This window comes from Trematomus bernacchii, unplaced genomic scaffold, assembly GCF_902827165.1.
Source record: "Trematomus bernacchii unplaced genomic scaffold, fTreBer1.1, whole genome shotgun sequence".
NCBI lineage: Eukaryota > Metazoa > Chordata > Actinopteri > Perciformes > Nototheniidae > Trematomus > Trematomus bernacchii.
Window position 1 is genome coordinate 1,292,690 of NW_022987739.1, and position 12,357 is coordinate 1,305,046.

At 38.6% G+C, this 12,357-nt stretch overlaps 2 protein-coding genes across 6 annotated transcripts in view; one reads left to right on the forward strand and one right to left on the reverse strand.

Annotated features, from left to right (window-relative positions):
- gabra5 (gamma-aminobutyric acid type A receptor subunit alpha5) overlaps nt 1-7,064 on the reverse strand; it is a 42,332-nt gene extending 35,268 nt beyond the window's left edge. Inside the window, exons 1-3 of the mRNA XM_034147944.1 lie at nt 6,819-7,064; nt 5,093-5,177; nt 4,022-4,146 (exon numbers count right to left, since the gene is read on the reverse strand). Of these exons, the coding sequence (XP_034003835.1) occupies nt 4,022-4,146; nt 5,093-5,175 (208 nt within the window). The 5' untranslated portion in view covers nt 5,176-5,177; nt 6,819-7,064. The remainder of the gene's footprint in view (nt 1-4,021; nt 4,147-5,092; nt 5,178-6,818) is intronic.
- gabrb3 (gamma-aminobutyric acid type A receptor subunit beta3) overlaps nt 1-12,357 on the forward strand; it is a 57,577-nt gene that overhangs the window by 27,856 nt on the left and 17,364 nt on the right. For 3 of the 5 annotated variants that reach the window (XM_034147942.1, XM_034147941.1, XM_034147940.1), the window contains exons 1-2: nt 10,925-11,016; nt 11,486-11,553. In XM_034147942.1, coding sequence (XP_034003833.1) covers nt 10,944-11,016; nt 11,486-11,553 — 141 coding nt within the window. In that variant the 5' untranslated portion in view covers nt 10,925-10,943. Of the gene's footprint in view, nt 1-8,476; nt 8,525-10,922; nt 11,017-11,485; nt 11,554-12,357 lie in introns of those variants that run through there. The other 2 variants (XM_034147939.1, XM_034147943.1) reach the window with 2 other exon arrangements.

Genomic DNA, 12,357 nt, shown 5'->3' on the forward strand with positions numbered 1-12,357 from the left:
CTCTAACACAGAAAAGACCTGTCTATGCTGCCCCAGAACGCCTCGTTGGAGATTTCTCTTTTTCTTCCTGGGTACAGTGAGGTATTTGGGTATAGTGACGTAACGTAATGTAACGGCCGTTACGTTATGTCCGAGCCGGACGCACACACACACTCAATCTTTTCTCAGCTGCAGCTCCGCCGATTTCTCAGCCTGAGACGGCGTCCCGCCGGCAAGGCTGTGAGTCTGTGTGTGACTGTGTCTGAGCACACACACAAACTCACAGCCAGGCTGCGGGTGTGTGTGTGTGCTCGGGCTGGTTTCGGGCTGGGTTTCGCTGTGTCTCGCTGTCTCGCAGACGGCCACTGGGCTCACAGGGAGGGGGGGGGGGGGGCAGGAGCTCCAACAAGCCATTTAGGACAGAGAGTGAATACACATACTGTACTATACAGAGATGCTGTATGAGAAACCAATGTGAGTTTGGAAAATTGCACAATATAAATCTATTCTAGTATACCTCAACAATGGAATTAGGATCAGTAGACCTCAAAACACGTTACATACTAAAGATGTGCAAACGTCCAAAAAAACTGTCATATGCAAGTCATTTTATGAACACAATACAAGCGCTTTTTGCTCATTTTAGGACATATCTTAAATGTTCTATTGCTGAAAGTTTTATTTTTTATTTTATCTAAAAAGTACAATTCTTGCTCAACGTATGTCTGTACAAGATTTTTACTTTAGACCAATCAGAACAAAAATGGCAGCATTTTTTCTAACCCTAACCCCAGTCTTTTGACACAAATGGTGTAAAGATCCAAACTCCTTTCATTCTAGAAAAAGTGACCCAAAAACCAGTAAAAGAGAATTATTTCCTCTTCTTATTGTCTGAATCCTCCGTTCTGAGGAGAGCTTCTCTGTGTTTTTATTGCTTCTCCTGAGAACAATGAAGCGTCTGTTTTATGAGCAGGAATAATGTCTTCCTCAAGGTCACAGTATCTGCCTCAGTACAGTGACATTAAATCATACTGAGGGGAGATGCAAACAGCTGATCATGCCTCTCTGTCAAACACTTCATGAATACAGACACATTCAGCCTGTCCGGGGAAAAGACTGATGTTCCGGAGCATTGTTCAGAATGAGGAATATCCACAGAGAAAAGAGCTTTTTTCTACCCTTTTCTGACCCTGAAGGTAGAATCTCCCTGGGAATTCTCTATGTGATTTTGGATTAATGCAGGGAATAATCTCTGTATCAAACAAACGTTTACGATACTTACAGGTTTTGTTCAGCAGAATGATCTCCACATATTAACACCACTTCATGTGGTGTAAAAAGCTAACGTTGGCTTTAAAGGAACTACAGCACGGTCACATGTCTTCATGTCACCACCGCTAAGCTAAATGCGGCTAATGTTGGGCTATAAAGGAACTACAGCACGGTCACATGACTTCACGCCACCACCGCTAAGCTAAAGGCGGTTAATGTTGGGCTATAAAGGAACTGCATCACGGTTATTTACTCAACATTTACTCAACAATAACACACAATTATAATTGTTTTTATTTATTTGTTTAATTCCATAATCTCTGGGTTTTAATTAATAATAATAATACTTTATTCCGAGTGCTTGCTTTTCTCTTTGAAAGTCATCACATAACGGCATTGTAATATACAGTTCGGCTGCATTAAATATTACATATCTGCCGTAGTTCTCTATGTATAGAGCCCTGATTAGAAGACCTTTGGATAAACTGGAAGAAATGCCACTGAAACTGAATACGTGACGTGGATCATAAATATATCAGCAATTAAACAACATCTTCAATTTCTCTTCACACAATACATCTCCTTGCAGTATCAACACTAATTCTGCTGACTTTTATATTTGATCCAATTGGTAGATAGGTTATATTTACACCATAACGGTGCACAGCTGATAGAAAAGGACTTGTAGTTTTTAAAGATATTACTGATTTTCTTTGAATATAAGAATGTAAATACTGAGTTGAAAGAATAGTCAGGGGTTTTGGGTGATGGGAGACACATCTATGGATTCAGAATTTCAATAGCTTACCATTAAATAACGGATATACCTTTCAGTCTGTTTTACAAATCAGATTGTAATGTGTAGAAGTAAAACATGTAAAATAATATAGCAATATCCTGTAAAATTATGTGAAAACATGAATAAAACTACACATCTTCAGATGTTATACATACATAAGTGTCCTACACTAATAATACAAAGTTATTATGGCTGTGTGTACCTTGTGTGCACCGCCTAGTGGTTAAAGCACGTTATTGAATTATTGTTTAATGTGTTATATTTGATGAAAAAATATTAAGAGTACGTACAAAATAGGGGGAAAGTAGAAGGTCAATGATAGAAATATAGAATATAAAAAATCAAGAAGATACTGTAAGTTATCTCTACAATAAAACAGTTTAGTGCAGGATGTACAAAGATATTAATAGGAGGATGTGCAAAACAGAAAAACGAATTAACCTTTATTTAAACATAAAATAATACTTTAGGTTAAGGTCTTCTTTTAAATAAGAAAAAAGCTTTGGGGGTATCTACAGATAAATATTAAGCCTGACAAAGTATTTAACGTCTAATATATTGCTTTCCTGCAATGTTAACTATGTTGAAGCACTTATTTTAAATTATATTATACATATGAATTATACTCTTATAAGATGTATGTAGATAGTATAAGAAATGTGCAGAATATGACAGTTTAATGGTGGAGGTACACACATATTGATAGATGTCTTGTAATGCACTGTTGAGGAACCTGCGACCCAAGCTTTTCATTCATTGCATAACTACACCGTAGTTGTGTATATGATATGTCAATGAACCTTAGAAAATCTTGAAATCTTGAAAGGGATGTTCAAAATAGCCATTATACAGTCTTTAATTAACTATTAGTAGAGAATAACGAGTAATGAATATACTTTATAGGGATCTGCAGATAAATGTTTAGTCTTCTCAAGCACCAACTATCAAATATCTCGCCTGATTGTTGGCACTTGACAATAACCTTCACTGAATTTTACTCAGGTGTAACTAAAGTCTGATTTAAGGGTTGTTTATATTTCACATCATTAACCAGAATCTGCAAAGTAACTCAAATAAATGTAGTGGAGTAAAAATACCAGGTTAACCTCTGAATTGCAGTGGAGTAGAATTACAAAGTAACAATGAGCTGTCATGTGGGTATATATTAATGCTGCCCATTATGGACCCAAGCGATTTTCCCCGATTTATTAATTTTGATGTTTTACGTTTGATAACACCAATGTGTTTAATACTGGCAACTTCTAATTGTGGGAAAAACGAAAACGTTCCCAGTAGAGACGTCCCATAGAACATTTTGCGAAACACAATAGCCTGCATGTGTAGTTCTGGGGGGGGGCAGACTTTTGGATAGTCTGCCGTGGTTTCGTTCCATTTCAAAGAGCTGTTTGACGCTCGGCGTAACCTTGGCGCACTGCCACTCCAACATCCAATCACAGAGCTTGAAGATTAATCACGGGGACTGTAGTCCCAAACGGATTATGGGTAGTGTAGTGTCTTCGGCCATCCTAAACTCCGAAATGTTTTTCGGATTTCATATCGCATTAACACCATATCCCAACGTGCATTGCGGCTAAAACATCCAATCACCGAGCTTAAACCATAGCTGAGGATCCGACATTATACGATTTAAAATAAAAACAATAATCGTGGCTTGATATTGAGTAAGAACATGTTTTTATGAACCCCACAGCTTCCGGTCTTCCAAGACCCGACCGGACAAAAAGACGTGTTGCAGGCACGAAACACACTACCAATAGAAATACATTGCTTTTAAAATCGTTCTGTGTGACACGAAAAAAAAAGACTCAATAGATTAAATGTTGTGACTATAACACGAAATGCCGTGAGACTGGGTTGGATATTTGGCACCTTCAGTTCTCACCTGTCAGATGTGTGACTGTTTTAATTACCTAAAGTATCAGAGGTGTTGAGGCTTTTATTTGGACCTACCTCCCAGTCCGGGCCGCAGTCTGTTGTCATATCCGTCCAGCAGCCCGTCCAGGATGCGTGTGAAGATGGTGATGTTGTCGTTTAGTTCGGCCTCTTTGTGAGTTCCCGTTACTTCCTGGGAGAGGCTGAGGTTGAGAGATAATGATTAGGAAAATACACAACTCACGCAGGAATTAGATTAAATGGAGTCTTATCAGGATTAAATTATACAGATATGGTGATACACAATAACGGTGTCTGAATTGTTAAAAACACGTACATCCTTACCCAAATTTCTCTTAACAAAGATTGAACTGTAACTAAGATGTAACCCTTTAATTCTGCTCTTGGGGTTTTCCCTCTCCTGTCGTGTGCTGTTCTATAGGTTATTGTGCATCTAAATGCTCTGCAAAGGCTAAAATCCAATCGAACATACTGACATATTAGGCTAGTGCTCCAACACATTGTTCGTGATAGGCTAAGGGGAGGGACATCTCTAAGCGGTTGACCAATCACAACAGAGCCGGCCAGCTAACCAATCAGAGCAGACTGGGCTCTGGTTTCAGACAGAGGGTGAAAAGAAGTGGTGCAGCACAGGCAGTATGAGAAAAATAAAGAGCTTTTTGAACATTAAAAATGGAGACATGTCCCAGTAGAGACACAAAATACTACTAATACGAACCTGAAAATGAACATAATATGTCCTCTTTAGGACCATTTTTTTTCCTTTGACAAGTTTTCTTGAATGTTATATTTAAATATGCAAATAAGTCATTATGTTATAAAAACGTTTGGGTAAAAAAAAGTCTCGTTAAAAAAAAAAGGTAATGTGATTTTTGCCTGATTTCCTTCCACTAGTCTGAAAGATGAAAGAGGATTAGGGCCACATGAGAATATATTGCTTTAGATCTGACCAAAAGTGAAAAGAAGTTCCCTTTAGTCTCGCCCAAATCTGACAAATGTATATTTGTGTGCATGCATGGAGACATAGTCAGTGCACAGCTGGAAATAAAGTAGGAAAATATATTTAGAAATAGATTAATAATACAAATAAAGTGTGTTCAAGTTTCCCTGCAGAGCTCCAGTTCTCACCTCAGCCGGCAGGTGATGCTCAGCATCAGGACGCAGACACACACTCGCCTCATTGCAGAGCTGAAGCTCTTTCCATCGCCCATTCCTGAAAAACACATCCTCACCGGGTTAAAAAACTCACAATAACTGGCTGAATTAAGACTCTATACTTATCCCGACAGGCTATTCAATTCCACAACTTCAAAACTCAGAGGCAAGGTGTGAGAGGCAAACAAATCAACATGGATTATATGAGCAGCAGTAAATAAAAACTAATACCATTTAAATGAATGCAGCAGTTCTGTATTGTAGAACCTCTAGCAGCAGTTTCACTAAATTAATAATATCCATTCACACATATTTCTTTTTATAAAATAGTATTGTTGATCAGCTTTATAGCAAGCTTAAAAGGCAGCACCAGTATTTATTGATCAGTACATTTTAATCATTGTGCACAAATGTTTTTGCAGTATCACAACATTAGATGCAAAGAAGAGTCGGTCAACAGAAAAATAATCTCAAACTATTGATAATCAAATAAGTGTTAAAGTCATTTTTCAGTTTTCAGCCTCGTTTTTCTGTGATTTTTCACATTAAGAGAATATCTTCAACATAGATGTAACAACATTTGGAAACTAAATAAATAATATTTAATCAGACATATCTTTTATTAATATACACTATATGTTTCTATGCAGGCTTCAAGCTCTAGTATTTCCCTCCTATTTACTGTATTTTCATGCAAAAATGTTGTCTCTGTTTTATTTCACATTAAAGTGAATTTCTTTGGGTTTAGGACTGACAAAACAAGACATTTAAAGACATCAACTTGGACTGTGAGGAACTTGAATGGACATTTGTAATACTTTTTGACATTTTAAACACCAAATCAAGAAGCTAATGAGCAGATTAATCAATACAAATAATAAATAAATAAATGTGTAGCCACATATTTTCTGGATTTTCTCAACACTACAGAACATCTGCACAGATGTTAGCTGATAATGCAAAGTTCCTCTCAGCCTTTCTTTCTTGTAAACCTTATTTTCTGGAAGACTGTTTACATCCACTTCTTCTTCTTCTTCTTTTTACATTATGCACATGATCTATTCGAAACATTTAAATGTAAATGTATTATATTTTTAAACTATGCATGCACCTTTCTGTCCAGGGAGAGGTTTCCTCCTCTGCTGCTCTCCCCGAGGTTTATAGCATGTCCCCCTTTAACTGGGGGCTTTCTTTGGGAGTTTTACCTGCAAGGGTCTAAGGACACACTGTGAGATGCCTCCACCTGCACATATCTGCACATCTGTATCCTCTCTCTCTCTCTCTCTCTCTCTCTCTCTCTCTCTCTCTCTCTCTCTCTCTCTCTCTCGCTCTCTCTCTCTCTCTCTCTCTCTCTCTCTCTCTCTCTCACACAGACACACACACACACACACACACACACACACACACACACACACACACACACACACACACACACACACACACACACACACACACACAATGATGCATGCACCCCGCGCTGCACAGCCTCCATTCACGACTCACTCCTGCACACACACACCGCCTCATTCCTCCACCACATTCCCCAGCTCTGAGGCTACATTTTCCGGGTTAAGGTCCCCCCTCCTGCAGCCTCAGCAGCAGATAAACCCCCCCCCCCTGTGCCCACTCACACACACACACACACCCCACACACACACACACCTCGCCGGCCTGTAACACGCCGTGCTGCAAAGCTTACCACACAAGAAGACGATGCGCAGTCAAACTTCTCCCTGAATCTCACACGCAGACTCTGGTATCTGGCATCAAATGTGAGGAGCCATCCGCGCAAAGAGAACAGAGGAAGAGGAGATGAGGAGTAATTCCACTGTCAGCGGGCTTTATGTGCGATTAAAGGGCTTGCAGCGGGAATGTGAAGGCTTCCCAACACTTGTGCTGACTGACCATCCTTCAGAGGGGTCTGCACACAGCAAGCTCTGCAGAAAAATCCAATCCGGTATCCAGAGGCACAATGCAAAGTGCGGAGTGAAGGGAGAGCATGCAGTGCAGAGAGGATGTGTGATGCACGAGAGAGAGAGAGAGAGAGAGAGAGAGAGAGAGAGAGAGAGAGAGAGAGAGAGAGAGAGAGAGAGAGAGATGGGGAGACTGATAGGGAAGGGAGGGGGAGAGAGAGAGAGGGAGTAAAAAGTAATAACAATGATAACCATGAGAGGGATCTCCATAACAACAATCCTTTCATAATCGGATCAATACCAACAAACAATAGCACCACACATCTTTACTTTATGACACATTTTGCAACACTTAAACGAAAGAGGACTTTCTATGGGGTCTCTGGTTTTTGTTTAAGATGGCATTTTATTGCATGTATGCATGTGATATATATTTACTTAGTACTATATACTTCATTTTCTTTTTGGGGATCCCCTTTCCTGTAGCGTGTTATCGTTTTTGGTGCATGTAAATGGTCTACCAAGGCTAAAATCCCTATGTTACTGCCAGTAATCCCCCCCCCCCCCCCCCCCCCCCCCACGTTCAAAATGCCTCAATTGGACTCCTTTGTTTGCTTCCACATAGTGACATCACTATGTAACAGTCGGCTTCTATTTGCTATAGCTCTGACAAATTGTATATGATAGGCTAAGGGGCGGGACACCTCTAAACGGTTGACCAATCACAACAGAGCCGGCTCACAATACCCCTGTGCAGTAAAATCTAATTATTGTCTAAATCTGATTACTTTGCACGGAAACATGAGCAGTTATCCACAGGAATAATGATTTGAGGTGCTATTAGGAGAGGAAACGTTTTATGAGTGCATGCCAGTTTTTTTTTTTCTCAAAAGCTCTTCATACTTTTCTCCCACTTTTCATAGTGCAGCCTATTGTCGGCCTGACTTACTGTATGTGGGACACAACTATTCATTTTCCTTTTTTTTTTGGTTGGTTAATGGTCCAGATTTCAGGAGGAGACGATACGTCTGACACGTCTGCAGCAGGCTATATTTCATCATTGTGCATTTATCTCCACCAGTATTGGGGTCGACCCACTCACAACTGAGTCACTTATGGAGGAGTATTTCTTACAAATCCTAAAAGATACAAACAAGTGCAGACTAGAGTGGTTTGAAAGAGTGGAGAACCTTTTATGATTGTGTAAAACCTTCTGTTTCCTGACAGTGTATAGTGGTGCAGGAATGAGTCCTAAAACCCAGAAATAACCATGCTGTAGTTCCTTTATATAAATGCGTGTTTGACACAGACATTATTTTCTGTATTAATCCAAAATCCCATTGAACCAGGGAGATGCTGCCTTCAGGGTTTGACTACAAAACACGTAATCTCTGTACCAATCTACTGACATATAAAGTAATCACACCTTCTCTTGTTTTAACAGGAATGCTGTCGATGGGAACAAAAACCTGTACGCCATCTATGACACAAGGTAAGAATCACTTCATGTAAAGAAAGAGCGTTTGGGGTGGTAATGGTATGATGTGTAAATTATGTAAATAGTCAATTATTAAACAAGAGATACAAAAGATACAGTTTCAAAGGCCAATAATATAACATAACAATGGACAGGTCATTTTAATTGTTGGTCTTAAACATGATATTCTGTTTCTCCAAAGCTTGGCAAAAGAATCTGCCACAAAAGTGTTTCCTTCCTTGAATTGAGCCAGCAGTGTCTCTCTTGAATGTATGTGAGAAAGTCTTTGGGAAATCTCCAGCTCACTCTTCCCTGCAGTGATATTGAACTTCTTCCACTACTGCAAACACTAAAGCAGACACAAAGAGAGCAGGAGAGAGAAATCTAGACATAGCATCGACGTAAACAAATCTATGCAGAAACAATTGAAGTTGAGTGACACCATTTTTATACACAAAATCCAAATGCAAAGAATCAACAACAATGACTTTTTAAAATCATTATTATAATTATCCCTAAATTATAATTATCTCTGGAGGGAAGAGAGAAAACCCCAAAAAGCAGAGCCCCTTTAACTTGTAATGATACATGATCCATTATTTGATGATTATATCTTTGTATTAAAGTATGTGCCTCTGAGATGTAGTTGAGTAGAAGTATAAAGTAGCAGGTAATGGAATGTAAAAGTACCTTAAAGTTAAAAAGTACACAAAATATACTACTGTTATATATCTATATTACTACTGATCAAATAAAACAGAGGTGTCTCACACACACATATTGTCTCTTGTAAAAGCACCTCCTCCTCCTCCTCCTCCTCTCAGAGCTGCATCTTAACGTAATTGAACTCGTGCACGACTCACTTCAATAACATGCTGAGTGTCACGTGGGCTTTAATGATCACCAAGGATAGCCCCGCGCACACTGACATGAGGAGTCATAATGAAAACTCACACACTGAGACCTCTCTGAGTTACAACATGATCTGCGAGGGGATAATTTGATGTTCACTGCTGCAGCACTTTGCACGGAGGACCTGTGGATGCTTATTTGAGAGCGGATAACCTGACCATGGGGACCCGGGCTGAGGCGGCTGTTTCTCGGGTAAACGCTGCTCCTCCCCCCGCCTCTTGAAGCATGTTAACCGGCTTCATAGGCAGACGCAATGTGGAGGGAGCCCCGCGTGGTTTAGCGGAGGTTTGCCTGAGTGTGTACACTTTTTTTGTTGCACACACACGCCATGTGGGGACCGCTAAAATCGGATCATTTGCGGGACCTGCTCTCTCTGCCGCTCCTGGTGGCGGTGGTGGTGTGTTGTGTGCAGAGGTGAGCCAGGGTTACTTTAATAATATATTGTAAAAAATGAAATATGCAAGCTGATCTAAGTATCACAATATAAAAGTAATGTAACCAGATTGTGTTCCGTTACTTTTGGATTACTTATATCAAATGCAATAAAAAGTACCAATTCAATAAAAAGTACCAATGCATTCATTTAACAATATTTCGTTACAAGTAAACGTCCATTTAAAATCTTACTTAAGTAAAACTCCCGAATTGGCAAAATGTAAAAAGTAAAATGGGTAATTCTGCAGAAAAACGTGTAGATGAAACAAAAACTCTGATATATATTATTTTACTTTTTGTAATCTGTTGGGGGTTTTCGGGGGGGGGTTTTGTACCCGAAAGAGTTGGTCCACAATTTAATTTTTGTTAGAGATGCATTATGTTAAAAGTTAAAGAAGATGTTAATTAAATGCAGTAAAAATACATGTTTTACATTTTTTTAATGAAGTGGAGTAGAAGTAGCATTAAATGAAAATACTCAAGTAAATTACTCTGCTGTGGTTTCGCTCAAGACTGGGTAAGTGTTAGAATGTGCTCATGTGCTTCGTAATATATCGTTCTGTATTTTAAAATGTAAATAATCATTGTAATCCTGCATGTGATCCTTTATTTAAGTAATTTGAATAAATCTTTTTTTATGTAACTGTAAGAGAAAAGTTACCTTTTTGTTAACCTGATTATGTAATCACGTTACTTCCTAAGCCTGGTCTGGGGACCGAGGTGTTGTCGTGGTTTTAGGCACATTTTACTGGGGATAAGATTTCAACAGTTATAGTTCAACATTTTCCACAAAAAGCTAAATGAATAGCATGATACAGTAGGTATTTGATTCAGCAATGTTATTTTAGTAACATTTTTTTTAATTAAGAACAAATCAAAACACATTCCTGTTAACTTCACACACTTCAACAAATGGTATTATCATATATTGTTCTCGGGGCCACAGGGGGTCCAGGCTCAGTGTTACAGGGGCACTGGACCCTGCCGGCCCCCCTAGAACCACCATAACCAGGTGCGCGGACTGGTGGTTCCCCCGGAGAGTTACCATCACTGTTTCTCTCTTTTCAGCGCCAACAAGCCGGGGAACATGTCCTTCGTAAAAGAAACCGTGGACAAACTGCTGAAAGGATATGATATCCGTCTCCGGCCCGACTTTGGAGGTATGTCCCACTTTTCTTGTGTTTCACAAAAATGTGTTCCAGAGTTGTTTCTGTACCTTACGGTTTACTTTAATCTACCTTAACGTGTCGTTCGGTGGGTAAAAATAGGTCGAATATTAAAAGTTTTACCAAATTGCAAAAATAATCACTATCAAAGTATACTTTAAGTACCAACAATGTAAGTACTAATTATGCCGATTATTTAATTTGTTAATGTTATTAAGAATGTATAGGTAATCAAAGTTATCAAATAAATGTACCTTTTCCTCTTCAGGTAGTTGATTAAATATACCTTTTTACATTGCACAACTGATTATGTTCATATTTCTTAGCATTTGACATATACAATATTTCCTTTTTACTGTTTTACCTCAACTATCTCAAACTCTTACTGTGGTGCAATACTTGACCAAATGTTCTTAGTTACTTTCCATCAGTGGTTCTTAACTTCTTCTTTTTATATCTGAAGGTAAACCGGTTGCCGTTGGAATGAGTATCGACGTGGCGAGCATAGACATGGTGTCAGAAGTCAACATGGTGAGTTCAATAAAAGCCCTTTATTTCCTGTTTGTCTCATCTGTAGTTTGGGTGAACTTGTGTGGACTTCTTTTACATGTTGGTAACCTGACTAAAATAAAACAGTTTAATCAGTTCAATATTTAAATACAAAATGGTGAAATTATTTAAAAAAAAGTGACTTATGTGAAAGTGGGATGTACTGAAGAGTATTAGTAAAAGACATAAGGGGAAAAATAAGACAAATATGTTTGTTGCTTGAATTGTATTTTGAGAATAAAGTCTAAATATAAAAAATAAAGGCGATCTACTTTTCAGAGAATAATGTAAAATATGTTAAGAATAAAGTGTCAATGTCAGAAACAGAGTCAAACATGTGAACAAATGTCAAATAATGTCAAGCAAAGAGTGCAAATACTATTTAGAGAATACATTTAAAATACAGAGAATTAATTAAACTACTGGCTTATCTACTGAAAGGTTGACTTTATTCTGAAAAAGTTATGTAAATAAAAGTCTCTGTCCTCTCATTTCCCCCTCATAATCATTTGTATGATCCAGAACAAGAATTGTCAACATATATGTTCTTTACAATATGAATTTTTGTCGGTGCAGTGTGTAATGTTAAAGCAGTTAATATATTTTAACTTGTCGTCTGGAGTGGTTTGGTTATCTGCTGTTTCACGTTATGGCTCAGCTCATCATGGTTCACTGGCTGTGTGACTCCAGCACTGAAGATTTAATAATCCAGTTACAGAGGTCAGTGTGTTCAGAGCTGTCTTCAGACATATAAAACAAGATAGACCTCCCTGTGTGTGTGTGTGT